Source organism: Prionailurus viverrinus, chromosome A2 (genome assembly GCF_022837055.1).
Source record: "Prionailurus viverrinus isolate Anna chromosome A2, UM_Priviv_1.0, whole genome shotgun sequence".
Classification (NCBI taxonomy): domain Eukaryota; kingdom Metazoa; phylum Chordata; class Mammalia; order Carnivora; family Felidae; genus Prionailurus; species Prionailurus viverrinus.
Genome location: NC_062562.1, coordinates 149,410,757 through 149,435,893, shown reverse-complemented (window position 1 = coordinate 149,435,893; position 25,137 = coordinate 149,410,757). Strand labels below are relative to the sequence as shown.

Genomic DNA, 25,137 nt, shown 5'->3' with positions numbered 1-25,137 from the left:
CACTGGAAATACAGAGGATAACACAGCACGGCAATTGCCTTGTATCAGCGTAGCTGAGAACGGCCTGGGGTAGGGTGAATCATGCTTGGAGTACGCAGAGTTGCAACCATAGGCTGCCGTGGATGTGCCTTTGGAAGGGCCTAAGGATCCACTGACAAAGATTTTAAGAACAAAACAGGGAGGTTGATGCCCAACACAACTTTACGATGTGTTTATCAACTCAAAAGATGAATTGTGCTGCTTTGGACATGACATGCTTATACACTTACTGAAATACAATCAAAGACCACATTGGGGAATGTTTGGAATTGATGTAAGAATTTGACATTAAGTAGCAAGTTTTGAGGCATCAGATAAGCCACAAAAATAAATAAAAAGACTTAGTGATCAGGCTGAAAGAGACAGTACACTTTACCCAAAGAGCATGCATGGGTAGGGACAAATGAGAGCTTTATGTAATCGTTTTAGGACTTAGGCAGCTGCCACTGGCAATAGCTGTAGCCCTGGTCTTCATGCAACGGGTAGCCGAGGAGCTCAGCCCAAGCTCTGATGAGCTGGTGGACGAACATGATGACAGGATCAGTCCAAGTCCCCATGGCTGGAGCCGTATTGCTGGTAAAGTTTTACCAAGTATGTGTGTAGGTAATCCTCCCTAAAACCCTGGGTGTAGGCCTTCTTCAGTTTCAGATGAGGAAAGTGAGGCCCCTGGAGAGGACTTCCTTAGGATTGTATAGCCAGGAGGTGGCCCGTGCTTTTTCCTCTATTTGGGTCAGCCTTTAGTTTTACTCTAAAGGGATAATACTTTTGAAGCTGCTTTAGTCACTGGAAGAACTTTCTGTTGTATTCATTTTGAAAGTAGCAATAGGTAATGGTAATGTATGAATTTGGGTGAGAAATGGACGAAGTGATATTTAGAAGAAAGGGTAGCCTGTGCCCAATACAGGTGCAGGTTTATAGGTAACACTTGGTTTTTAGCAAACACATTCACTTTCTGATTGTGTAGGATATATATTTAGTGTAGTTGTAGTTCTTTGACTGGCCTGAGCAATAGAAATATAAATTAACATATAAAATTACGTGTGTCAAAATAACCTTAGGTGATTGGCTTTGAACACAAATTATGTTAAATATGTAACATACCATATGTGATGTATAATAGTGTATGATATGTGATATATATGTAATATGGCATACTAATTTAAATATAAATATACATAATGTGTAGTATATTACATTATATATTGAATGAGCTTTATATACATTATGTATCAGTTAAAATAGTTTTAAGATTCTAAAACTTAGGCTCATTTTACCTCCTTAAGAGGAAGTGAATTTATTTTGTCACATAGGATTGTAGGGGTGTGTTGTTTAACAGAGAAAGCACTGGCCTAGAGATTGGGGGGTTACCGCTTATCCTGATGCTACCAGAAACTGTTTGTTACTCAGGATTATAGTCAGTCAGTCTTAAAGGGTTTCTTCCTAAGATGTATCTCAGCTTTGCAGATGAGTTTCAACAGCAACGTCAGTGGCTGTCAGTTGTTACAAAAGATGCAAGTGGCCCTGACATCTTCAAATAGAAAGTCCCTTGACATTGTCCTTTCTAACTTCGATTTCTCTTCCAAGAGCCTTGGGATTTTCCTCCAAAGATGCCAGCTTTTGAGCTGTAGTCTTTCCCTTACCTGTCTCCCCCTGCATTCCGGTTTGGGTCCTGAGATACAAGTAACTGCTCAGGTACAAACTGTTTTGTTCACTGATGTCTTGCAGGGAACATTTGGTGAATGATTCAGTACTATACAGGAGCACACAGTTTTGTTGAAAGGAAAATACTTGTTTTGTCTTTGGAGATTTGTGCAAGGTATCGTGGGGCACAAATAAGGGTAGCCCTTGGGTAAGCAGAGTTGGAATGGAGTGGGGAACTGATTTGGTCAGAGAAGGCTGTGGGATGTTTGAACTGGATTTTGAAAGGTGATTCCCTCCCCCAGGGCCAGGGGAGAAGGCAATAGAGCCATGTGTTTTAAAGGCAAAGCAATGGCATCAAATAAGTAGCCAGTATGGAGGTGGGGAAACAAGGTATGAAGTATTAAGGGAAAGGCTGTGGAAATTGAGGTTGGAGAGTTAGGCCATGACCAAATGATGAGGAAGTCTTGGGTGCTTTGCAGAAGAATTTGGACTTTTCTGTCAACAGAAGGTATGAAGGAGTTGAAGCAGGGAGTTACTATAATCAGATTTGTGTTTTAAGAAGGTTATTGATGGTGCCATGAATTAGGGCAGGGGAATTGGGACGGGAGAAGGAATGTTGCAATAAGTAGATATTTAGTGGTTGAAGAATTCATGGCTCAGAGGACGAGGGAGAACGAAGAGTCAGGGTAAGTCCTTTGTTCTGATTCAGAAAGTTGGATGGAGGTGGTGTCATTAATGAGATTAGGAAAGCAAGAAGATGGAGAGATTTTGGCAAATATGAATTCAATTTAGGAGATGTTGGGTTTGAGGGGCTTGTGGTCTGTCCAAGAGGAGGTGTCCATTAGGCAGTTCAATGTATAGGTTTAGTTCTTGGGACATGAAGGATTTAGAATTCATTCATTCATCAACACAGTTATCAAGGGAGTGGATGAGATTGCCAACAAGAGCTTTGAGAGTGAGAAGTGAATAAAGACAAGGGAGGGTATGTGGACCTCTGGCATCTAAGGGTAGGTGAGAAGGGGAAGCCTGCCAAACAAATAAGATGTGGCCAGAGCTCTAGGGCTGTCAGGATGGTGGGTGGTCAGAAAGGCCACTGGAGACATTTCCAGAAGAGGAGAGTGACCGCAGGTGTTAGAAGCTAAAGGGAAGCCGTGTAAGTTAGTTGTATAAATATAAACACAAAAGATTATTTGGTCATTGGTGACTTTTACAAGAGCACCACTGTACTGGGTTATAAGCTAGATGGTGGTGAGTCAAGGACGTGCAAGTTGGAAGGAGGTCTTTGCGGATACAGGAGGGGGATCACCCACTTACACAACTCACAAACCTGGCTGTTCTGATGACTTCTGCTTCACTTCCATGGCTAGTCAGACACCAGGTCTGGCAATAAAGCGGGGTACCTGAGTGGGACCTTGAGACTCAGACTTCCTGGGTTTGATTCTGGCTCCATTACTGATAAAATATAAAATCCAGGCAAGTTATTTAGTCTGGCTGGGCTTCACATTCTCACCTATACAGTGGAGAAGTGTCTGTCTCATATGATAGGTGAGGATTAAATGAGGAAAGTGTTTTTAGTGTAACGCCTGGCACATAATAAGCACTCAGTGAATGTTAGCTATTTTAATCCTAAATATCTTTGAATGTGTTCCTTTTGGATGGCTAATAATTTTTTTAAAACAACTTTATTGTGTATTTCACATATTATAAAATTCACCTGTTTTCTGTATACAGCACTTTCTAGTAAATTTACCAAGTTGTGCAACTATCAGCGCAAACCAGTTTTTTTTTTAATTTTTAATTTTTAAAAAAAAAATTTTTTTTTTCAATGTTTATTTATTTTTGGGACAGAGAGAGACAGAGCATGAACGGGGGAGGGGCAGAGAGAGAGGGAGACACAGAATCGGAAGCAGGCTCCAGGCTCTGAGCTGTCAGCCCAGAGCCTGACGCGGGGCTCGAACTCACGGACCACGAGATCGTGACCTGGCTGAAGTCGGACGCTTAACCAACTGCGCCACCCAGGCGCCCCTTAATTTTTAATTTTTTAAGAATTATATTTATTTTGAAAGAGAGAGAAGGAGAGAGAGAGAATCCCCAGCAGGCTCTGCAGTGCAGAGCCTGATGCGGGTCTTGATCTCCCAAACCGTGAGATCATGACCTGAGTTGAAGTTGGACGTTTAACCGACTGAGCCACCCAAGTGCCCCAGCACGATCCAGTTTAAAAGAATTTTTGTTTTGTTTTTATTTATTTTTGAGACAGAGAGAAACAGAGCATGAGCAGGGGAGGGGCAGAGGGAGAGGGAGACACAGAATCCGAAGCAGGCTGCAGGCTCCAGGCTCCAAGCTGTCAGCACAGAGCCCGATGTGGGGCTCGAACTCACAGACTGTGAGACCATGACTTGAGCTGAACTCGGACGTTTAACCAACTGAGCCACCCGGGCGCCCCAGCACAATCCAGTTTTAAAACATTTTCATCACCCCAGTAAGATCTGTCGTGTTCATTTATAGTTAATCCCCATTCCTACTCTAGCCGTAAGCATCTATTTCTCTACTTTCTATCTACACAGAGTTGCCTTTTTCTGGGCATTTCATATAAATGAAATTATATAATATGTGGCCTTTTGTATCTGGCTTTCTTCCCTTGTTGTTTTGATCTATCCATATTGTAGCATGTGGCAGAACTTCACTTCTTTTTACTGCTGAATTGAATTCCATCGTATGGATACATAATGTTTTGTTTATCCGTTTGCCTGCAGACGGACATTTGCGTGGTTCCGCTCATGCTATATTATGACTGATGCTGCTGTGAACATCCCTGCACAAATCTTTGTGTGGACATATGCTTAATAGCTTCTTAATTGGTCCTTTAGCTTCCTTCAGGGGACTTCCTGCTTCTGTTCTTGTCCCCCTCCAATCTGTTCTCTACGCAGTGGCTACAGTGATCTTTCTAAAATGTAAGTCTGATCTTGTCATTATCCTGCTTAAAACCCTTCGATTGTGCCTAGTTGCCCTCAGGATCAAGTTCAAACTGTTTCACTTCATGGGTTTGCTAGGACTCTTCAGAATCCAAAATCTTATTTCCCTGTCCATCTTCTCTCACTGTGCCCTCTCCCCAGTTTCGTGCTTCAGCCATTCTTCATTCATTCACATATTGTTTCAGTCATTTCTTTAGCCATTCACTCAATTAACCAGGCTTATTGAGGCTCTGGGGATATAATAGGACATCCAAATGCTAGCTTTCATGGAACTTCCTTTCTAGTGTAAAAGGCAGGCAAACAATGCATCGGATAGTGGTAAGTGCAATAAAGAAAATAAAAAGAACGGTACAATAGTAATTCAGGGACTGATGACTCTCAGACCTTCCAGGCCTGAGTGTTCCTCAGAGCCTCTGCCTTACTGCCAACTGCCTACTTGTTATCTGCACTTAACGTCTGATGGTGGCAAGCCCTGTTTCTCATCTATACCGCCATGTGTTTCCCTCTTCTTGGAGTACTGTTATCCCCTTCTCTTCCTAACACCTGCTTATCTTTCCCAGTCCCGGCCCCATGCCCAAAGCCTGGCTAGATGATGTCCTGTCCATTATGCCTTCTGTATACTTCCATTCTAGGCCAGCTGACATAGGCAATGCTCTTCCTGTTATATTTAAATGCCTGATGATTGTTTCCTCTAACCCACTTTATGCAACTTGATGACTATTGAATACCCCAAGTCTAGCCTGGTTCCTGGCACAGGATAGCTGCATAATAGACTCTGTTGAAAGAGCAGTTGTTTGTGATTAGCCTGAACAGGAGGGATGGAGGGACACCATTTCCTTTGAGACTGGAAGGAAGGAAGGAACTAAGACCTGTTGCTTGCATAAATTAATTTGTAGGATTAGGGGAGGAAAGTCAAAGGCGTTTTCTCGGCTTACGTTTTCTCAGAGATGAATTTAGTGCACTGTATAAAATGAGGACAGGAGGTATTTATAATGCGCAATTAGCAGTGCATTAGAAGAAATAAAGTAGCGCTGTAGGGTGCATCTTGATATCTTAAAACTTTTCTTCCTTGCTTTCAGTTTTATAGCTATTAGCTTTCTTTAGGCCATTCGTTACACATATTGATATGGATGACTAAATTACTTGGGTGCTATTGTACTGTTTTCTTTCTTTCCTTTTTTTTTTTATAATTGATTTTATTTTGATGTTGCCTTTTCAGCTTTCAGAAAATGTGATTGATCGTATGAAGGAAACCTCCCCATCTGGTTCGAAGTCTCAGCGGTATTCTGGCGCTTATGGTGCCTCAGGTATTTCAGAATTTTAATTTTAGAATTTTTAGTAGAAAAATTATAAGCGATAAAAGTTTACTTGGTAGTCAACTTCTTCTACACTCCTCTGTGTCTATTGTTATTTGGGTGTTCGGCTTTTTATATGCAATGTTAGAAATCAGTACCAGGGTTTCTTTTAAGACATTTTGCACTAAAAGGAGAATGAATCTACTTGCAAAACAGTCTTGGGAACAATTTTTTTTTCTCAGCCAGCTTCTGAACCCTTTATTAACTTTTGGCAGGTTACTTCATAATATCTGTATAAAATGGATTACTTGTAGGAATATTAGAGATTTAGGAATAAACATTTATAATAAAATATTGAACTTAGAACATATCGACTTACTGTTTCCAAATTGTGAATATCCCTAATGCTTTCATTTTCCAGTAGACTTCTTCTAAGTTTATAAACAGTTTCTTTCTTCTCAGTCTTAATTATTGATGAAAACAAGATGTTAAATGAAATCTACAGATGATTATTAAGCCTCATTTTATTTGTGGATCCTGTGGAATAAGAGACTCTTTCTCTTTTCTTTGCTCTCCCCTATCCCATCCGTTTCTTCATCCAACAGATAGTTTATTGAGCACCTGCTATGTGTGTGGTACTGTTCTTGTGCTACTCAGTGTGATGGATGGACACTCTGTTTATTCGGAAAATGACAATGGGAAAATAATCGAGATGGTTAATCTTGGACTAAGTAGTTTCTGTATTTATTAGAAAGGGTATCGTGTGGCAAATCTGCCTCCAGACTGAGATACACTGAGGAAGATGAAATGCTGCCCAGATGCTATTCACCTGGGCATAGTCTTGACTTTCTTAGCAATCATTAGTTATACCATGAATTGAGCTTCTGATAACGTTTTTTAAAGCAGAGGGTAAGAGATGAGTAAGAAATAGTTGAGTAAGAAATAATGAATAAGTAATAGTTCTTGCTGTTAATGAATCTTCTTGTTTAGTGGGAGCATTAAGAGGGGTTCACAGTTCATTAACATTAGGAAGTGACCACTCCCTCCTTGCCAGAAACCCTTTCTTTGGCTTCTGGACCACACACACTCCTGGTTTTCTTCCCAACTCTTCTGCCTAGTTGTCTTTGCTGATTTCCGCTAAGTAATTTCCCCCAGTTCAGTGGCTTTTGAATCATAATACAGGTGCCCGTGACTCCCATAATTGTATCACTAGCTCTGACTAATCTCCTTGAAACAAAACTTAGACAATGCCTACTTGAAGTCTCTGCTTACAGATCTTCAACGTAACATATCCAAAGTAAGCCTCTTTGATCTTCCCCAGCCTTGCTTTTCTCCATCTTTCCCAGTAAATGGCACAGGTGGTCAAGCCCTAAACCTGGGCCCCATGCTATCCTTACTCCTTACTTTGGGCCATTAGCCAGTCTCGTCCCATCCATCTCTGCAACACATGGGGATGTGACCCTTTCACATCTGTCTCTTCTGCTGTAGCACTGACCTAGACAACCAGTGCCTCTCACCTTGCCGTCTGAGAGCCTCTTAACTGGTTCCCTATTTCCTCTCTTGTCCCTTTACACTTTGCCATGCACACAGAAGCCTTAGCAATCTCAAAAAAAAATTGATCAGTCCAGGTCACATCCCAGTGGTGGCTCTCCATGGTACACGGAATATAAATTGAACTGCTTTCCTTGGCCTCTGAGGCACACCATGACTGGACCCTTTGTGTTTTTCATCTCATCATTTATCATTTCCTACCATCTTTCTTTTACTTGTGTCTGGTGACTGCCATCTCCTCCAGAAGGTAAGCTCCAGGGACATGGTCCCTTGTCTTTTCACAACTGAATTCCCAGCTTCTAGGATAGTTCCTAGTGCTTAAGTGTTGAATTAATTTAGGGTGATCCCATTATCCATTTTGAAAGTAGCTACTCGTGATCGTTTTGGAATATAATTCTATAAATTTAATTCAGGTGGCATTTACTTTATTGACTGTCCACTATTGTGCAAATAATTAAGCTAGTTGTTTTGAGAGGACACACACACACAAAACTCCTCTCTTTTCAAAAAGTTTTGGGTTTTTGGGCAGAAACAACTAAGTATATAAGAAGATGATAAGAAAGATAGAAGCATAGTATGAGAAACCTAGAAAGATACTAAAATTAAGTGTATCAAGTATTTTGGCTTAAGAATAACTTTTGATATGTGGATTTTTTTTTTTAAACTTTATTTATTTTGAGAGAGCGAGAGAATCAGCAGGGGAAGGGCAGAGATGGATGGGGACAGAGGATCCGAAGTGGGCTCCAAGCTGACAGCAGAGAGTCCTATGTGGGACTCACAAACCACGAGATCATGACCTGAGCTAAAGCTGATGCTTAACCGACTGAGCCACCCAGGTGCCCCGATGTGTGGATATTTTTTAAATTGGAATTTGTTCTACAATATGATTTTTTTCTGGGTAGATTTCTTTCCTTCCTACAGTGTTAGGGAGAGAGGATGGTAATGGTGATGATGAAGACAATGAAGTAATGATGGAATAGTGATAAATAATCCTTAAATGTCATTTGCATGCTTGATACTGTGCTAAATCCTTTCTATGTCTTATCTCATTTAATCCTTATAACCCTGTGAGGGAGGGACTGTTTTTAACCTGTTTTATATAGAAGGAAATGGAGACTTGACATGATTAGTTATCTTGCCCAGAGTCCCAAAGCTGGTAAGCAATGGAGGTGACAGTTGAATTCAAGTCTGTTTGAGTCCAGAGCAGATGCTGTTAACCACCCTGTTTATTATAATTTGAATGGCACCTGGCTTCATTTGTAGAAAGGATGTGACAGAAACTAGTTGGAGGGAAAGAGCTCCCTTTTAGTGATGTGCTGCTTGAATTTAGGAAAGAACCTTCTATCTGTAAGTGATTGTTGCATCTTCTAGCTTTTCCCCACATTAGTTCTCATTCAGTAGTGCATTGGAGTAGAGAAAATGTTTTCCTGCTTGGGTTGGTTTCTTGAACTGGTACTTTTGAGAGAGTGGATGTGGGTAGGGAGGCTTTCTGTGAATGCTCATGGTCTGACCTGCAGAGCATGACCTGACATCGTGATGCACCCTGGCTGTGCTGAGGCGTCTGTCCCTTCCCATTTCTGGGTTTGACATGACTGATGAACTCGGGTCCATGGCCAGCCCGGGCACTGAAAACTCTTTGAATGCCACCTTGTGTTTTGGTGGTCGGGCTAGAACTACACTCTGAATGCTGGCCCCTAGTCACACGTGGCTGTGAAGATTTAAATTAAAATTAATGAAAATGAGATAAAACTGATGTTTCAGCTCCTCAGTTGCGTGAGTCACATTTCAGTGCTCAGTAACCACATGCAGCTAGTGGCTATCTTATTGGACAGTGCAGATACAGGGCATTTTCATCACTGCAGAAAGTTCTGTTGCGTAGTCTAGAATATATCAGTGCTTGGCATTGTGAGCTCCATCAGATGATTTCAATGATGTGACTGAAGTTACTGAGCTCAGTGGTGCTGTGTGTTTGAATTTGTTGCCTGCCTTTCCCACATCCCAGCTCCCCCAGGATTGTGGGTAAGTGGATACTTCCGGGAATATTTCCCTGGGGTATACTATCTTCACCTCAGTCTTTTTTTTTTTTTTTTTTAATTTTTTTTTTTTAATGTTTATTTATTTTTGAGCCAGAGAGAGACAGAGCATGAACGGGGGAGGGACAGAGAGAGAGGGAGACACATAATCGGAAGCAGGCTCCAGGCTCTGAGCCATCAGCCCAGAGCCTGACGTGGGGCTCGAACTCACGGACCGTGAGATCGTGACCTGAGCTGAAGTTGGACGCTTAACCGACTGAGCCACCCAGGCGCCCCACCTCAGTCTTTATAATAGCTTCCTGAACTGTGTGTTACAAGTGTCCTGGAGGTATTGATTCCTTAGATTCCGAGTAGCTGGGGAACACCTGTATCTTCACATTCTGCATAAATACTTGCTTTTTCTGTCTGTACCATGATGTGGTACAGGATGTGGCCCTCTGAGTAAGAATATTTCCCTAATCTATTCCAACCCAACTCAAGAAAAGAACTAAGATCTGACATGCTGTTTTGAAATGGTCTTGCCCTTAGGTTAAGAATGCAGTTAGACTATGACTGTGCCAATTAACAAAAATTTATTTTTCTTAAAAATAAGAAATGTTTATAAAAGGAGAAAGCCTCAAAGTTTATGTTCTTCTCTGAGTTTGTCTCATTTGGGGGTTTTAGTTAATACTCAGTAATAGAGTTTTTTTTTTATTTTTTTTTTTTAAATTTTTTTTTTTTTTTTTTTTTTTTCAACGTTTATTTATTTTTGGGACAGAGAGAGACAGAGCATGAACGGGGGAGGGGCAGAGAGAGAGGGAGACACAGAATCGGAAACAGGCTCCAGGCTCTGAGCCATCAGCCCAGAGCCCGACGCGGGGCTCGAACTCCCGGACCGCGAGATCGTGACCTGGCTGAAGTCGGACGCTTAACCGACTGCGCCACCCAGGCGCCCCAGTAATAGAGTTTTTAAAGGTTTATCATATAGATGTGTTATGAAATAATTTTTCAAGTCTACATATTGATAAAAATGTCACCAGCCTTTTCTACATTTTTTGGTGTCACGTAAGTTATATATTAAATATGAGTTGAATTAAAAAAAAATTTTTTTTTTAACATTTATTTATTTTTGAGACAGAGAGAGACAGAGCATGAACGGGGGAGGGTCAGAGAGAGGGAGACACAGAATCTGAAACAGGCTCCAGGCTCTGAGCTGTCAGCACAGAGCCTGATGCGGGGCTCGAACTCACGGACCGCGAGATCATGACCTGAGCCTAAGTCAGCCGCTTAACTGACTGAGCCACCCAGGCGCCCGAGTTGAATTTTTTAATATTCATTAAAATGCCTTCTTCCTCTGAGGAGTCTCATTCGTACCAGCCCTAGACTATTCATATGTGTGAATATAGGACAGTGTATTTGGTGGACTGAGAGCCCTAGGGTTTCTGTATATAGGAGCTAAGTTTTGTCATATATATTGTTTGAGAATATAATTTATGCTATAAGAAAGTGAGTTCCTCTAAAGACTTTACTGAAACTTTTTTTTTTTTGCCAAACCTTGAACCAGATCAATGACTCGTTGCAATAAGTATTTGCATGTAAAGCTGTTCAGGCAAAATAATATAATATGTGACACACAGCAGATTGTAATGCCACTTTAATAAATGAATGTGCTCTAAAGAACTTAACTGTGTCCTTGCTGCCTCAAATTCTTTGCTGTGTTATGTGTTATCCCAATTATGTTGGTTTGCTTTTACACCAGTTGATTTTTTTTTTAGGCTGTTGTAAGGCGATATTAACATTGTGCATCTGTTTTGATTTTAAAAACCACTGTTGGGTATCGATTTTCTTCATTTCCACCCTGATTCTTTAGTTTTTCTGGCTTATAGTGAGGTCAGACCGCTCATGTTTGACCCTACCTGATGTTGAGGGAACTCTGTCCCCAAATCAATAGGAAAAAAACAGGCAGGAAATGACATTAGGAGGCTATTTGTTGGTTTCCTAAGCCACTGGGAACCAGATGAAAATGATGAATCTGGGAAAAAAGACAAATAACTCACTTTAATTGTTATCCTCACTGGGCAAGTTTCTCTGTATATTTCTTGCCATTGTGAAAAATAAGAAAGATTTGCTGATTTGTGTTAAGTGTATCACTGAGATCACTAAGTATTTGGCAGCCTTAACAAATTGCAGGAAACCAATTTAAGCCGGAAATAGCACAGCCCAAACTCAACAGCCAATTTAGGGAAATAGATTCATCTATATGTTCTGTGTGTTTTTCTCCCCAAATCTAGCCCTCTTAAACAGCTCTTTAAGGCCTATTTAGACATAACACAGTAGCGAGAGTTCACAGTAAACACGTTGCACTTGTTCCTTTGACTTGAGTTACAAGAATGGAAGGGAAGTTACAGAATCTAGGTTTCCAACTTTTAATACACGAAACTTTGTTGATGTCAGTGTCTCAAGTGTGCACTTTTTGTGCTGTAATAGATAATTTGTCTGACGGTTCCTAAAAGGAAGTTATGTGTATGCCATTTATTTATTTATGAGGTAGGGCACAAGTGAGCGAGGGGCAAAGAGAGAGGGAGAGAGAGAATTCCACGAGGAGTAGAGAGAGAGAGAGACAGACAGAGAAGTAGGGCTTACCTGAAGTGGGGGGTCATGTTCACCTGAAGTGGGGCTTGAATTCACAAAACGTGAGATCATGACCTGAGCTGAAGTCAGATGCCACCCAGGCACCCTGCACACTATTGATTTAAAGGCTTTATTTATTTATTTATTTATTTATTTACTTACTTACTTACTAATTTTAACTTTTTAAAAAAGTTTATCTATTTTGGGGGCACCTGGGTGGCTCAGTAGGTTAAGCTTCTGACTTCAGCTCAGATTACAGTCTCGCAGTTCATGAGTTCGAGCCCTGCAAGGGGCTGTGTGCTGACAGCCCAGAGCCTAGAGCCTGCCTCACATTCTGTGTCTCATTCTCTCTCTGCCTCTCCCCCGGCACGTGCGAGTGCGTGCGCACGCGCGCGCGCTCTCTCTCTCTCTCAAGAATAAACATGAAAAAAAAAAGTTAATTTTGAGAGAGAGCACACAAGAGTGAGAGCAGGGCGGGGCAGAGAGAGAGAGAGAGAGAGAGAGAGAGAGAGAGGTGGAGGGAGAGAGAATCCCAAGTAGGGTCCATGCCGTTAGCATGGAGTCCCACATGATCCGAGCAGAAACCAAGAGTCGGAGGCTTAACTGACTGAGCCACACAGGCACCTCTCAAGGTTTTAAATCAAATTCTCTAGTCAGTACATGCTGTTCTTAAAATAGATCCACAGTCTATGTTTAATGGATGGTTGAACTCATATTGTTAATTCAGTCAACAAGTATTAGCATGGCAGTGGTCTTTGGCTTCAAGGAATTATTAGTTTGGTCAAAACCTATTTAACATTATAATGTAGTGGAGAAATACTAGTTTATTACCCTTTACCTGCTCAGTTAATATTTTTGAGTTGGTGAATGAATATGTAAGGAAGATAGAATATGCTAGAGGGATAGAAAGTGTTTTAGGAATTCAGAGAAGACAGTCAAGGGCTCGGGCAGGCAGGTAACCAGGGGAGGTGGAGGTGTTGGTGTGAAAGGTGTTCCATAGACTCAGTACACAGGTGTGAATACTTTAGATGAAGGGTACACGTGGGGGTCTCATGGGACAGAAGGTTGAGGAAGTTAAGGATTTGGCTTTTGTCCTATAGGGCCTAGTGGCTACTGAGCATTCCCATTTAATTTTAGGGTGGAAGTTTAGAGAGTTGCATTTGGTGCTACTGTTCAAATGTACTCAGATATTAATAACACTGTTATGGCTAAAAATGCAGTGCTGATTTTTCTCATTGATATTTTTACATTTAACAAATGTAAATGGTAAGAATATATGTTTTCCACTGGAGTACTAAATAAAACCATTTTCATTTTCATGAAAAGATAAGCAGCCCCATGAGCATTTTTATTTGTCCTTAACTGGCCCTATAGTAAAAAAGAAAAAGAATAAACAAAGTTGCCCTCAGCTTTTTGAGACAGTATAGGGCACAGCAGATGATTTCTGAGCACGGAGAGTGAAATGATACAAAAGGGTGCCTGGAAAGATAATAGACAGGATGCTCTGGAAATCAGAGACAGGGACGGCCGCTCTGCGTGGTGCGGATCCAAGAGGCGGTGGCAAAGAAGGACTTGGTGGACTTGGTGCCTCAGGCCACAGGGCTGGTTAGTGGCAGTCCCCCCCTCATCTAGGGCACTTTCCTCTGTATCTGTTGATCCGTCACTGTTGTGTTTTATTTATTTTTGAGGAACCAGCACAAATTTAAACTCACTTTGTTTTAACATCGAGAGCAATAGTTCCCTCCTAAAAATGGAACAAAAAAAATCATTGACAATATAGCTTATATCCCATGGTATTTTGGGATGATGAGAGGGGAGGCATGCAGAAAAGAACAACCTCCAGCAGTAGAGGCAAGGAATTACAGAGAGATGCTGAGTAGGTTCTGACCTGTCACTGAGTCACACCTTCCAGTCTTTTTCTGTGACTTAGAACTTCTGTCCTTTGATTTCTGAGTTAACTGACCACTGGCTGAGCTGCTTTTTATTCCGTCTTCGGAGGCCCCTGCCCTGTGATTGGTGGCCTTAGCGCTTCGAGGGGTTTGACATTAAGTGGGCCAGAGATTCCTGACTTGTTCCTCAGTTCCTGGAAAGAAGAGGTGCTTTGTTAGGTGCATCGCATCCTGTGGATTCGTGGTGTAGTGGTGCCGTGGAGTTAGTGCTCAGGAGCTGAGCTGAAAGGCAGGAACGGCAGTGACCACGGGGGAAGAAAGAGAAGGGGTGTATTAGCGAAGCGCTCCACTTTTCGCCGTGGTAGATTTTGACACTGAAGTGAATTGCGGGATAGTGGATTGTATTTTCTCATAGAACAAGTGTTGTTCTTGGGCATTAACAAGTAAATCATGGTCAGCGCCAATGATGGCTCGTAAACCACAAAGAGAAAACAACTCTGAAGTCAAAATGTTATAATCATGCTTCAGGATTTATAAAATAAAATATCCGACGTTGGTTATGGAGGCAGCTCTCCTGGCTTATAAAGTGTAGGACATACAATACACAAAAATACCATCTTTGATTTAAATTTAATATACCAGTTATAAAAATAAACACTTGATTAGCAATATTTTTGCCTTTCTTAGAATTTGATAGACTTTGAGGGCGTCATCTGGATGGCCCAGATATCTGAAAATAAGTTGCCCAAGAGAGTGTTAAAGGTACATTTTTCCTTTAACTGAGGAATTCAAGCTGAGGTATTCAAAATCAATCCATTGACCCTTCCGGCTATTGACCAAATTGTGGGTTATTGTTGTCGATGATGATATGTTTCCTTGTAAAAAAACATTTTAAAAAGTAAAGTCTGACCCAGCATTTCATTTCTTCTCTCTACCCTTTCCTGTCTCCCTGGTTTATTCAGAATCACAGGTACAGTGCTCTGTATTAGGCCAAATCAGTGCTACCCGGGAACACTAAGTGCTTTTAAGTCCCTTTTTAAACCTGTTCTGCCCCCAGGGCTACTTGACACTTTGTTGACAGCTGTCACTGGACTTGAGTGTTCCTTGAAAAGCGTTGGGCGCCCATGTGGGTCATTACAGTGAGGCTCTTCAAACTTTTTCACAGAATTGCCATGGCATGCTTAAGACAGTGTTCTGGGTCTACACGCCCTGGTCCCCCTGACTGAGCAGTTAATCGGAATATGGGTTTTACTTAACCAGACCGAATGATTGGAGCTTGGAATTGCTTTATAGGGTAATAATGGTAACTGTCTCCTCACTTCAAGGCTATGATGTCTTGCAGATTGTGCGGTGGGGAGGTAGAGGCCGCAGAAAGCCCTTGTGTATTGACTTTGTTGTCAGGACTCATTTACTTTGGCTGGTAAGCGAGTGCTGCTGCTCCGTTCCTCACTTCATCCCCCTTACTCTTTTTTTAATTCATTTTGCTGGTCCGCCCCCCTTGTGCCTATAGTCCTACGGGGGACACCCCAAGCCTCCCTGTGTGTTTGAGGAGTAGGGGCAGAGCCATGGTTTCACGTTTTACGGTTTCTCCCGTCCGCGGGGTCGTTGGCCCAGCAGCTTCCATCATCTCTCCCCTGCCGTGTTCCAACAGTGTCTTGCTCGGCTCCTGGCCTTCAGTCTTGCAGTTTCCAGTCTGTTTTCACTGCCAGAGTGTGAAACCAATTGTGCCTTTCCTCTGTTTAAGGAAGCCTGAGAGGCTTCTCTTCCCCTTAGGATGATCTAGATTTCTCCTACGTTGCCAGCAGGTCCTGCACAATCCCTTTGCTGCTTTATCTCCTACCTCATCTCCCAGACCCACCTGTCTCATGGTGAACTCTAGTCATATTGATGTTCTAGAGTGTTCCTTTTGGGTTTTTAACCATGTGTGAACACTGTTCCCCCAGCTGTCTTCCCCAGCCCCAGCCCCACCCCCACCTCACCTCCTGCTTGTCTTTTATCTGGCTAGCCCTTCCGGATTGTTCAGATGGCTGGAAATCATGTACCCCAGCAAGTTTTTCCTGACTCCAGGTCTGAGCTAGGTGCCCCTTCCCAGCACCCTGTGTGTGCCTCCCCTTATCCCATAGTGCTGCAGGTGCCCATGTACTCAGCCCTGTCTCTCAGGTGCCACAACTTTTCTTCACTTGTGTGTCCTCTCAGGACACCTTATATGGTGCGTCTTGCTGTGGTGCTGACCTGTCTTGGCTGAGGTGAAAAGCGGTTACAGGTCTGTGTTTGCTGTAGGTAAGCATCGACCTGTTGAGGTGAGATGATTAGGCAAACTCACATAAAAAAAAAAAAGTCTCAGAGGGCTGAGGAGATTTCTCTTTCTTCAGGAGCCATTTTCCCATAATCTGGGTACAGACTTTTCCAAATTGATACCTTTTTGAAGAATCTCCTGTGCTTTCATCACTATGTCTGTAGTACTGATCCTTGTTAGAGTATGGGCTTCATTGGATTGTAGTTGCTGGCTTAGTTGTCTGTCTCTCTTCCTAGATTATGAGCCTTTGGGGTCAGGGAATGTTTGTTTACTCCTCTTGTATACCCACAGCAGGCCCCAGTAACTATGTTATCATGTTAGGTGCCCAATACATATTTGTGGAATGAACGAGCTAAAGCCATTTGGGTCATGGAGCCTGATGTGTATACGTGCGTGTGTCAGCTAGACACAAGATGGAAGAGGGATCTTTCTCTTACACTTGTCCCACTGGGCATGGGTATGAGGGTCTTCACCAGGCCCAGGATGGTGTCCATGTAATGCTTTGCCAGTTTTAGTTCTTAACCATAGCGAATCCCAGGAAACCCTGTTGCAAGAGATCCTTTCTTGAACACTATCTTGTGAAAAGCACAGTCTGTGGAGCTAGTGGCTAGGGAGTAGGGCCCTGATTGATTCAGAAATGCTGATGTGGCGATCCATGTCCCATTCCTAGTTACTAATTTAGTTTGGAGAGAAATAATGTGCCTAGATTTTGCCACGTTTTGGGGAGGGCTGAAGACAGTTGGGATTTTTCCTCTAGGACCCTCCACTCTTTTTTTTTTTTTTTTTTTTTAATTTATTTTTGAGACAGAGAGAGACAGAGCATGAGCAGGGGAGGGGCAGAGAGAGAAGGAGACACAGGATGCGAAGCAGGCCCCAGGCTCTGAGCTGTCAGCCCAGAGCCCGACGCGGGGCTCGAACTCACAGACTGTGAGATCATGACCTGAGCTGAGGTCGGACGCCGAACCGACTGAGCCATCCAGGCGCCCCAAGGACCCTCCACTCTTAATTTCTGGTACCATCCTCACTTTCCTTCTCTGTTGCATCAGACTTAATCTGACATTAGTCCCTTTGTGCCCTGGAATTTGAGGAGTTTTAGGAAGGTTAGATTCGGCCTCTGACCTTGAAAAGCAGCTCCTCAGCCCTGGCAGCCTCCTCCAGGAGGACCTTCTACTGTGTTCCTGATTGTCAGTGCTCTGGAACCCTTGGGAGTAGAAGCCCTCTTCATCTCTTCTTCCTGGGCAGCTGTTCCTTGCTGGATCTCCATTTCTGACGCAACTGTTATCACTCTTGTCTTCCAGAAAGGCTGGTCTCTGCTCTCATTGACTTCCTCAAGTGCCTGGGGCCAGCTCTGCGGTTTTGGTGTCTGGAAGCTCAGGAACTTAGAGGTGTTAGGGATTGGAAGGAAGATCTGCTGCTTGTATCCTCTTATGCCCGGTGTGGAGAAGACTGGGAGACCAGGGAGCTGGCTCCTCAGCGTGTTCAAACACACATAGATAGCTAAGCATTAACTAACAGTGATCAAAGAAAAACCTCTGGGGCACCTGGGTGGTCCAGTGCATTAAGTGTCCAGCTCTTGATTTCGGCTCAGGTCATGATGTTGGGATTCGTGAGTCGGAGCCCCGCATCAGGCTCTGCTCTGGCAGTGTGGAGCCTGTGTGGAATTCTCTCTCTCTCCCTCTCTTCTCTGGCCCTCCTTCACTTGCATGTATGTGCTTTCTCTCTCTCTCACTCAAAAATAAATACACTTAAACTTTTTAAGAATTTGGTTTAGCTCATATGGGAATTTAGCCAAGGCATCCCATTTTCACCTTATTGCTGTATACTGCAGTAGTGATAATGCATATAATTATATCAGATTGGCTTTGCCCTACCATTTTGTTTAGTAGTTAGGCTAAATTCTTCAGATGTAATTAGTCTTGCTATCGATGTAACGGGCATCTCATTGCTTTAAAAAATAAGATAAATATTGATTGCTGTATGTCATTTTTGAGGATTGACCTGAGGAATGATAAGAAAATCAATTACCATAATGAGGATAGATTTGATCTAAATAAAAAATATAAAGCCGCATTAAAGATTGACAACTCCCCCAACACATTTTTATTGTTTCATGAATTCAGCCAGCTAGGTTATGGATTCTGAATGTTGTCCTTGTAATTATGTAAACAAATTATTGTAACAAAACACTTCCAACAGCTCTCATTCATTTCCCTTCTTAAAACTTGTGCTTTTAGCGAGAAGAGACGGCTTCGATCCACAGTGTGCATGCACACTTGCAGACGTCATAGGGCCCATCATCTCTGTCTTGTTCTCTACTGGCAGGAGGAACGAGACTAGCTAAGCAGCTGTTGTTTAATGCTGTGGGGCATCCTGGACGCCCGTTGGGCACAATGTGTTTCTTCAACTTTTTAAAGTGACGTGTTGACTTCTGGGAATCTCATGAGATTGAACCCATGAACTGCCTTTGTGACACCTTTATAAAACTTTTCTGAAAAGGTTGCTTTACTGTTTTTTCTCAGAAGCTTTTTAGAGTGATTATTACAAGAATATGGGAAATTCTAATCCTCTTTTCATGATTATTTGGCCTTTGGCAAATTTTATTAGTTTTTTAATAAAAAACTTTTGAGAAAACATGGATTGTATAATTAAAAAATAATTTTTTACCAAGCCTGATAAACATACAAGTGATAAATTGCTCCCTCTAATTTTTTTTCTGTCCTATTAAACATTATAGCTCTACGGGCATAGGCATTGTTTCATAAACCCATGCTCACCTTTTTGCAAAATGATGATTGCAGAAATGACAATCAAATTTAAAACCAGTGATTTTTAAAAAAAATAGCTCATTTTTATTGCTCATTATTGCTTATAGGACTTGGAACTGAAACTTTTTAAGGCTATGTTATGTTTTGATTGAGAGTACCCTCTTCTCCATCCAAGTAAACTTCTTTTAGCTGAACTGTCATAGAGACCTCTGTAGTACTCAGGTCTGCAGCATTATTTCTGATGTACTGCAGGAGGTAAGATTTGTACCAGGCTAACCAGACTCAGGATGGAGGCTGCAAAAGCTGACTGCAGTCACCACCTCTGTTTCCCTGGCAGTGATACAGTGCGATGGTGTGGTTTTGGGAACAGGATTCCAGAGGAAACGAGCCCGTTTCTTCAAATAGGTAATGAGAAGGTTGTAGTTGAATTACCTTGGATAGAAGAGAGAGAGAGCGTGTGTGTGCGTGTGTTTGCGCGTGCACACACGTGCATGCACAGTGTACGTTTAGTGTTCAAAGAGCTTTTGCCATTTATTTTATTTATTTATTTGTTTTTTTTTTTTTTAGAGCTTTTGCCAGTTGATAGTTGTGTGATCTTGTGTTATCTCCGTTTTCTCCAGGATAAAATGGAGAGACTGATTTCACATGGTTGCCATGGAGACTAAATGAGATAATGTACGGGTGCTGACATATAGCAGGTGATCAATAAATGTCCCTTCGTTAACATGGCATCCAGGGCTCTGACTTCAATGCCACCTTTCACACACCAGGTTGGCTCTGCCAATCTTTCTGTCTCCCTCTCTGCCTTTGTCTTGTGTTCTGTTCCCTAGTCTCAACAATCATTTATTTAGTCCTGGCTGTGTGCCAGACACTATTAAGTACTGGGCTTTCATAGATGCATAAAGCAGAGCAATGCAGTGTATGCTGTAATGGAGATACACCTGTAGCATGAAGAATTAAGGACTAACTCTGCCTGGGGAGGTCAGGGCAGACATCATGAAAGAGGTGGTGATATTTGAGCTGAATAGTGGAGGATGAATAGAGTTTACCTATCACACATAATGGATTTGATGGTGGGGGATGATGAAGGAGGTGGGGCGCAGTTCTTTCTTGGGAGCAGAAATGGTGGTTGCGGCATCAGAATCATAAAGGACTTAGTGCTGTCTGGGAATTACAACTAGTTATATTTATTTAGAATGCAGAAACTGAGTGGGAGATTAGAGTACGAGTAAATATGGATGGAATAACAGAGCTAAGGAGTGTGGATTTACTTCTGTAGCAAATGCCTCCATCCCCATGTTTCTGTACTTGATTTTAACTATTTGTGTGTGTATATATGATCAACTCAAAGGTCACCTTATCAGAACTTCTCTTGATTCTGTTTACTTTGCCTTTCTCTGAACATACATGATACTTTGTCTGTATTTTTCCCTTGGTGGTCACTATTTCTGCCAATAAAATAAGTGGGTTATTGATAGCTGTGTTAGCATCTTTACTCTTCAGTAAGCTCCTGGAAGGCAGAATTCACACCTGAAAGCCCCCCCTGGGCCCCACTGTGACCCATCTGGCATCTGCCTCACGTGTAGAGGGTGCTTAAGAATGGAAGGGCCCATGAGCATCCCCAGCTTCTTCAAAATACTGTTGACCTCAAGAACATTGTGTTCAATGAGAGAAGCCAGTCACAGAAGACCATATCTTATATGATCCCGTTTTTATGAAGAATGTCCTGCACAAGCACAGAGAAACAAAGTAAATTAGTGGTTGCCTACGGTCGGGGCGGTGGGGTGCAGGTGGGTAGAGAGTGCCTGCTGATGGTTGCACGACTGTGTAAGTCACTAAAAACTGCAGAACCTGTACACTTTAGATGGGCAAATTTTATGGTATAGGAATTTTATCCCAATAAAGCTGTTAAAATACTTTTGAATCTTGTCAGATTTTTGAAAAGTATCATCAAATGCATCTTTTTGCCTGTTCTCATGTTGACAGTACCCACTTAGGGACTTGCATTATAATATTTATTATTCTGTTTTAAAATTGTGACTTGGAACTCAGTAGAATGTAGGTGAAGTAGAGCTTTGGGAATTCAGTCCCCCCTCAAAGATGCCAGGGAGTGTGAGAGGGACCTTCTGACGAGCCCATGCAGTGACATCATTCTCTGTGTTAATTTTAGTATCAATGAAGTGGCATCGTTGGATATAGTTGAACAGTGTATTTTTACCTTTCAGGTTTTTGAAGAAGTTTGTCTTAGAGAGTAAGGCATTGCTTTGTCTTAATAAAAAGCTATATGAGGTTCACAGAAGTAGAAGGAATGGTGTTATTTCTCTGTCACCTTCAGGATTAAGAGAGGTAGATGTAGTTTGTTGATGTTGTGTTTCTCGTTTACAGGCACTTTATTTCTACAGTCTGTTTTATACTAGAGCTTTTATGAAGCCACACATATTAATAAAACATGTGCCCTTAGATAAGTTGTTTAATGTGGTTTTCTTTTTCCTCCCTTACTGTAGGAACTAGTAGTTTCTGTGTTGATGAAACAGTGGGGAGCCTCTATTCTGGTGTGCTCATTCATGCAAAATCTAGCCCTCTTGAAAAGTGAACAAGATCATTGCCAAAAGGTATTCATCATGCAATCTACCCACAAGAAATTTTGAATGGAATCGTTATCAACTGACTTAAATAAAAGTTATTTTCTGACGCTATATCACCCAATGTAATCACTTAGGACATTTACCATTATTATGCGTACAGTTTCGTTTTTCATATGATTGCCAACTATCTAAAAAAATGGGATGTTTCAGATTAATGTTTTGGGGAGGCTGATGTGATCTACTTAACCCTGATTTAACATGAACAGTGGCAGTGGGTGGTTCTTCACCATGGATCTGATTGTTATGAGGGCTTCTTCAGAGACTCTGTAATAGCAAAAGCATTGCATTTCATTTCTCTTCACTTACCCTGCAGCTAGCTGAGTGCTACCCTGTTATTCAACCCAGGGCTGGATCAGTAGGTCTTTCCAAGGATGAGTAGGAGGACTTATTCAACCAGTAAGGGCCACAGTCCTCAGGTTTTGGTGGGAGATTTTCCCACTTGTTCCAGATAGGCCCCTCCGGCCCTCCTGTGCGTGACCCCAAGAAGTTTCTCAGACACCTATTGAATAAACGCCCAGTGCCTGGGGTTTGGTGGAAGGAACACTGGATAATTGATAGATGTTAAAGTCCTGACGTGAGTGAACCTGGACTTCTGCTCTGCCCCCTGTTGTGTGTGTGTGACCTGGGGGCAGTGTGCTCAGCCTCTCTGAACCTCAGCTTTCTCTGACTTGTGAGGCCCACGAGTGGCAGGAGCTGCATCCTGAAGTCACTGTTTCTTGGGCAGTCCCGCATTATTGGGAAAGGAATGCATTTTCTTGAATAATGGATGACGTTGAAAATAATGTTCTTAGAGTAATTCTTCAGGCTTGTAATGGGTTTTGGGGTTAACTTGGAAACCCAGATGCCATTTCACTTTTTAGTGAAGAAATTACATTGAGCTTTGGCACCACTAAGGTGTGGGTACCTTCCTGTAGCTTGCAGTTAGGGTTGGCTCCTTTGTACAAGGTTTCTTCTGTCTTGTGAGAGGGCTTATAATGCTTCACTTTGGGGTCAGGTATTGTCTCTATGCAGTTCTGTTCAAATAAACACATATATATACACACAAACGTGTGTGTGTGTGTTCATCACCTATGGAAATGACGTGTCAACCACAGATGTGTTTGTGCGGACATTGAAACATTTTAATTAGTAGTTACTGAAGGAAGCTCTTGTCAAAGGCAAATGGTCTCCTGTTTGCTGTTGTGCCCAGGTCCAGTGTGACCAGACAGGGAAGCGAAGCGGTTGCAATAATTTATAATAGTTTAAATAATTTTGGTTGACTTTTGTTTATTCATTTTCCCAAGTGTGATAGTGGTGGCTTTTTGTTCTTGTTTTCCTCTATTTCAAGAGTATTAACTATTGCATTTCTCCCTAATACACTTTAGAAGGGAGAATTTAGCACATGTACATGGAAATAATTTCATGACACATCAAGCCATTTTTCAGGGATGGTCAGAGCCTGTCCAGATCTGTTGCTGCAACAACACTAGGGCTTTGGGATCAGTTCTGAATCTCTGTGGGCCAGTCACAGTGGTTTCCTCACCTAGAAAATTGGTACTGATTGGGGAGTCTGGGTGGCTCAGTTGGTTAAGCGTCCGACTTTGACTCAGGTCATGATCTCGCGGTTTGTGAGTTGGAGCCCGTGTCTGGCTCTGTGCTGACAGCTCAGAACCTGGAGCCTGCTTCAGATTCTGTGTGTGTGTGTGTGTGTCTCTCTCTCTCTGTCCCTTCCCCGCACATGCTCGCTCGCTCTCTCTCTCTCTCTCTCTCTCTCTCTCTCTCAAAAATAAACAAACATTAAAAAAAAAAGAAAACCTAATACCTACAATATTGTTTAATAAATAGACTATTGAAATTAATGGGGCTATTGAAAGTGAGAAGAGCTGACTTTTATCTTGACCTTATTACCAACTAGTCTTTTTTACCTTGGATAAGTTTATTTCTCTGGGCGTTCTAATCTGTCAAATGTGGAATGGACTCTTCTCTCTGAGATTTCCTGGGATAAATAAGAACCATTTTCATTCATGTTTTTGTGTGTGTGTGTCGACAGTGTTACCCGAGCAAAACATGTTTTCAGCAAATGATGGAGTCATTGTTATGTGATTAGATACTGTATAGTATAGTTATGAGCTTATTTGTTTATATCCGTGAACATTTATAAATGGAAATTGTCTTTCTTCGAAGTTTGTTCCCAAGTGGTCTGAAATATATCTTTACCTACAAATTCATTCATATTAAGGAGGACACTTGTTGGGATGAGCACTGGGTGTTATATGTAAGTGATGAATCACTAAATTCTACTCCTGAAACAAATATTACACTGGATGTTGACTAACTGGAATTTAAATAAAAACTTGAAACAAACAAACCCAAAACCCCAAAACAAAACACAATTCCTTCATACATATATGTGTGTGTATGCCTAGATCTAATATATAAAATTTAAAAATTAGATAAAATACATCAAAATGATCAAGGCACAAGAACATGTATTTTGAAAGATCTCTTATTTTAAAATTATTTATTAATATACTTCATTATTTGGATATGATGCTCAGAATAACATAGCCAATAACAGCAAAAATGCTGTTGGCAGCTTTTAGGTTTAAAGAAAGTCACTCTAGAGAATTGGGAAAAAATAGTAATTAGAAGGGTACTATCAAGGTTGGCATGTCTAAATTTAACACAGCAGCTGTGTTTTGGTTTGTGAGGGGTGTGTGTGCCCTGTTACGAGCTGGGAGCATGTTATAATGGAGGTAGAGACACTGCCTTCTGAAATGCAGTCTCAAGAAGTAACTGCTGCATGTTGCAGTGCCCTCCCTGCTGGCCCGCAAGAACCTCATCAGTTCCTGGAGAAGTTTATAACCGGTAGGTGGACTGTGGTTTGACTTTCCAGCTTGGCTTTGGTCTGTTTCTGAAGGAGGTCTCCAAGAACGTAGCAGACATAGCCTTTTTTCCTCCTCTGTGTTTGAGATACTGATTTCTTTTCTTCTTTTTAATTTTTTCTAATGTCTGTTTTTTTCAACGTTTATTTATTTTTGGGACAGAGAGAGACAGAGCATGAATGGGGGATGGGCAGAGAGAGAGGGAGACACAGAATCAGAAACAGGCTCCAGGCTCTGAGCCATCAGCCCAGAGCCCGACGCGGGGCTCGAACTCATGGACCGCAAGATCGTGACCTGGCTGAAGTCGGACGCTTAACCGACTGCGCCACCCAGGCGCCTCTCTAATGTCTGTTTTTGAGAGAAAGAAAGAGAGAGAACGAGAGCGAGAGAGTGAGTGGGGGAAGGGCAGAGAGAGAGAGAGGGGGAAGAGAATCCTTAGCAGGCTCAGGCTCAGGGCCGTCAGCACAGAGCCCAATGCGGGGCTTGAACTCCCTAGCCTTGAGATCATGACCTGAGCTGAAGTCAGCTTAACCGACT

General features: G+C 42.0%; 1 protein-coding gene across 4 annotated transcripts in view; it reads left to right on the top strand.

Annotated features, from left to right (window-relative positions):
- The window catches only part of CHCHD3 (coiled-coil-helix-coiled-coil-helix domain containing 3), a 288,748-nt gene that overhangs the window by 5,990 nt on the left and 257,621 nt on the right, over positions 1 to 25,137 (top strand). For all 4 annotated transcript variants that reach the window (XM_047850123.1, XM_047850122.1, XM_047850120.1 and 1 more), the window contains exon 2: positions 5,872 to 5,959. In XM_047850123.1, coding sequence (XP_047706079.1) covers positions 5,872 to 5,959 — 88 coding nt within the window. The remainder of the gene's footprint in view (positions 1 to 5,871; positions 5,960 to 25,137) is intronic.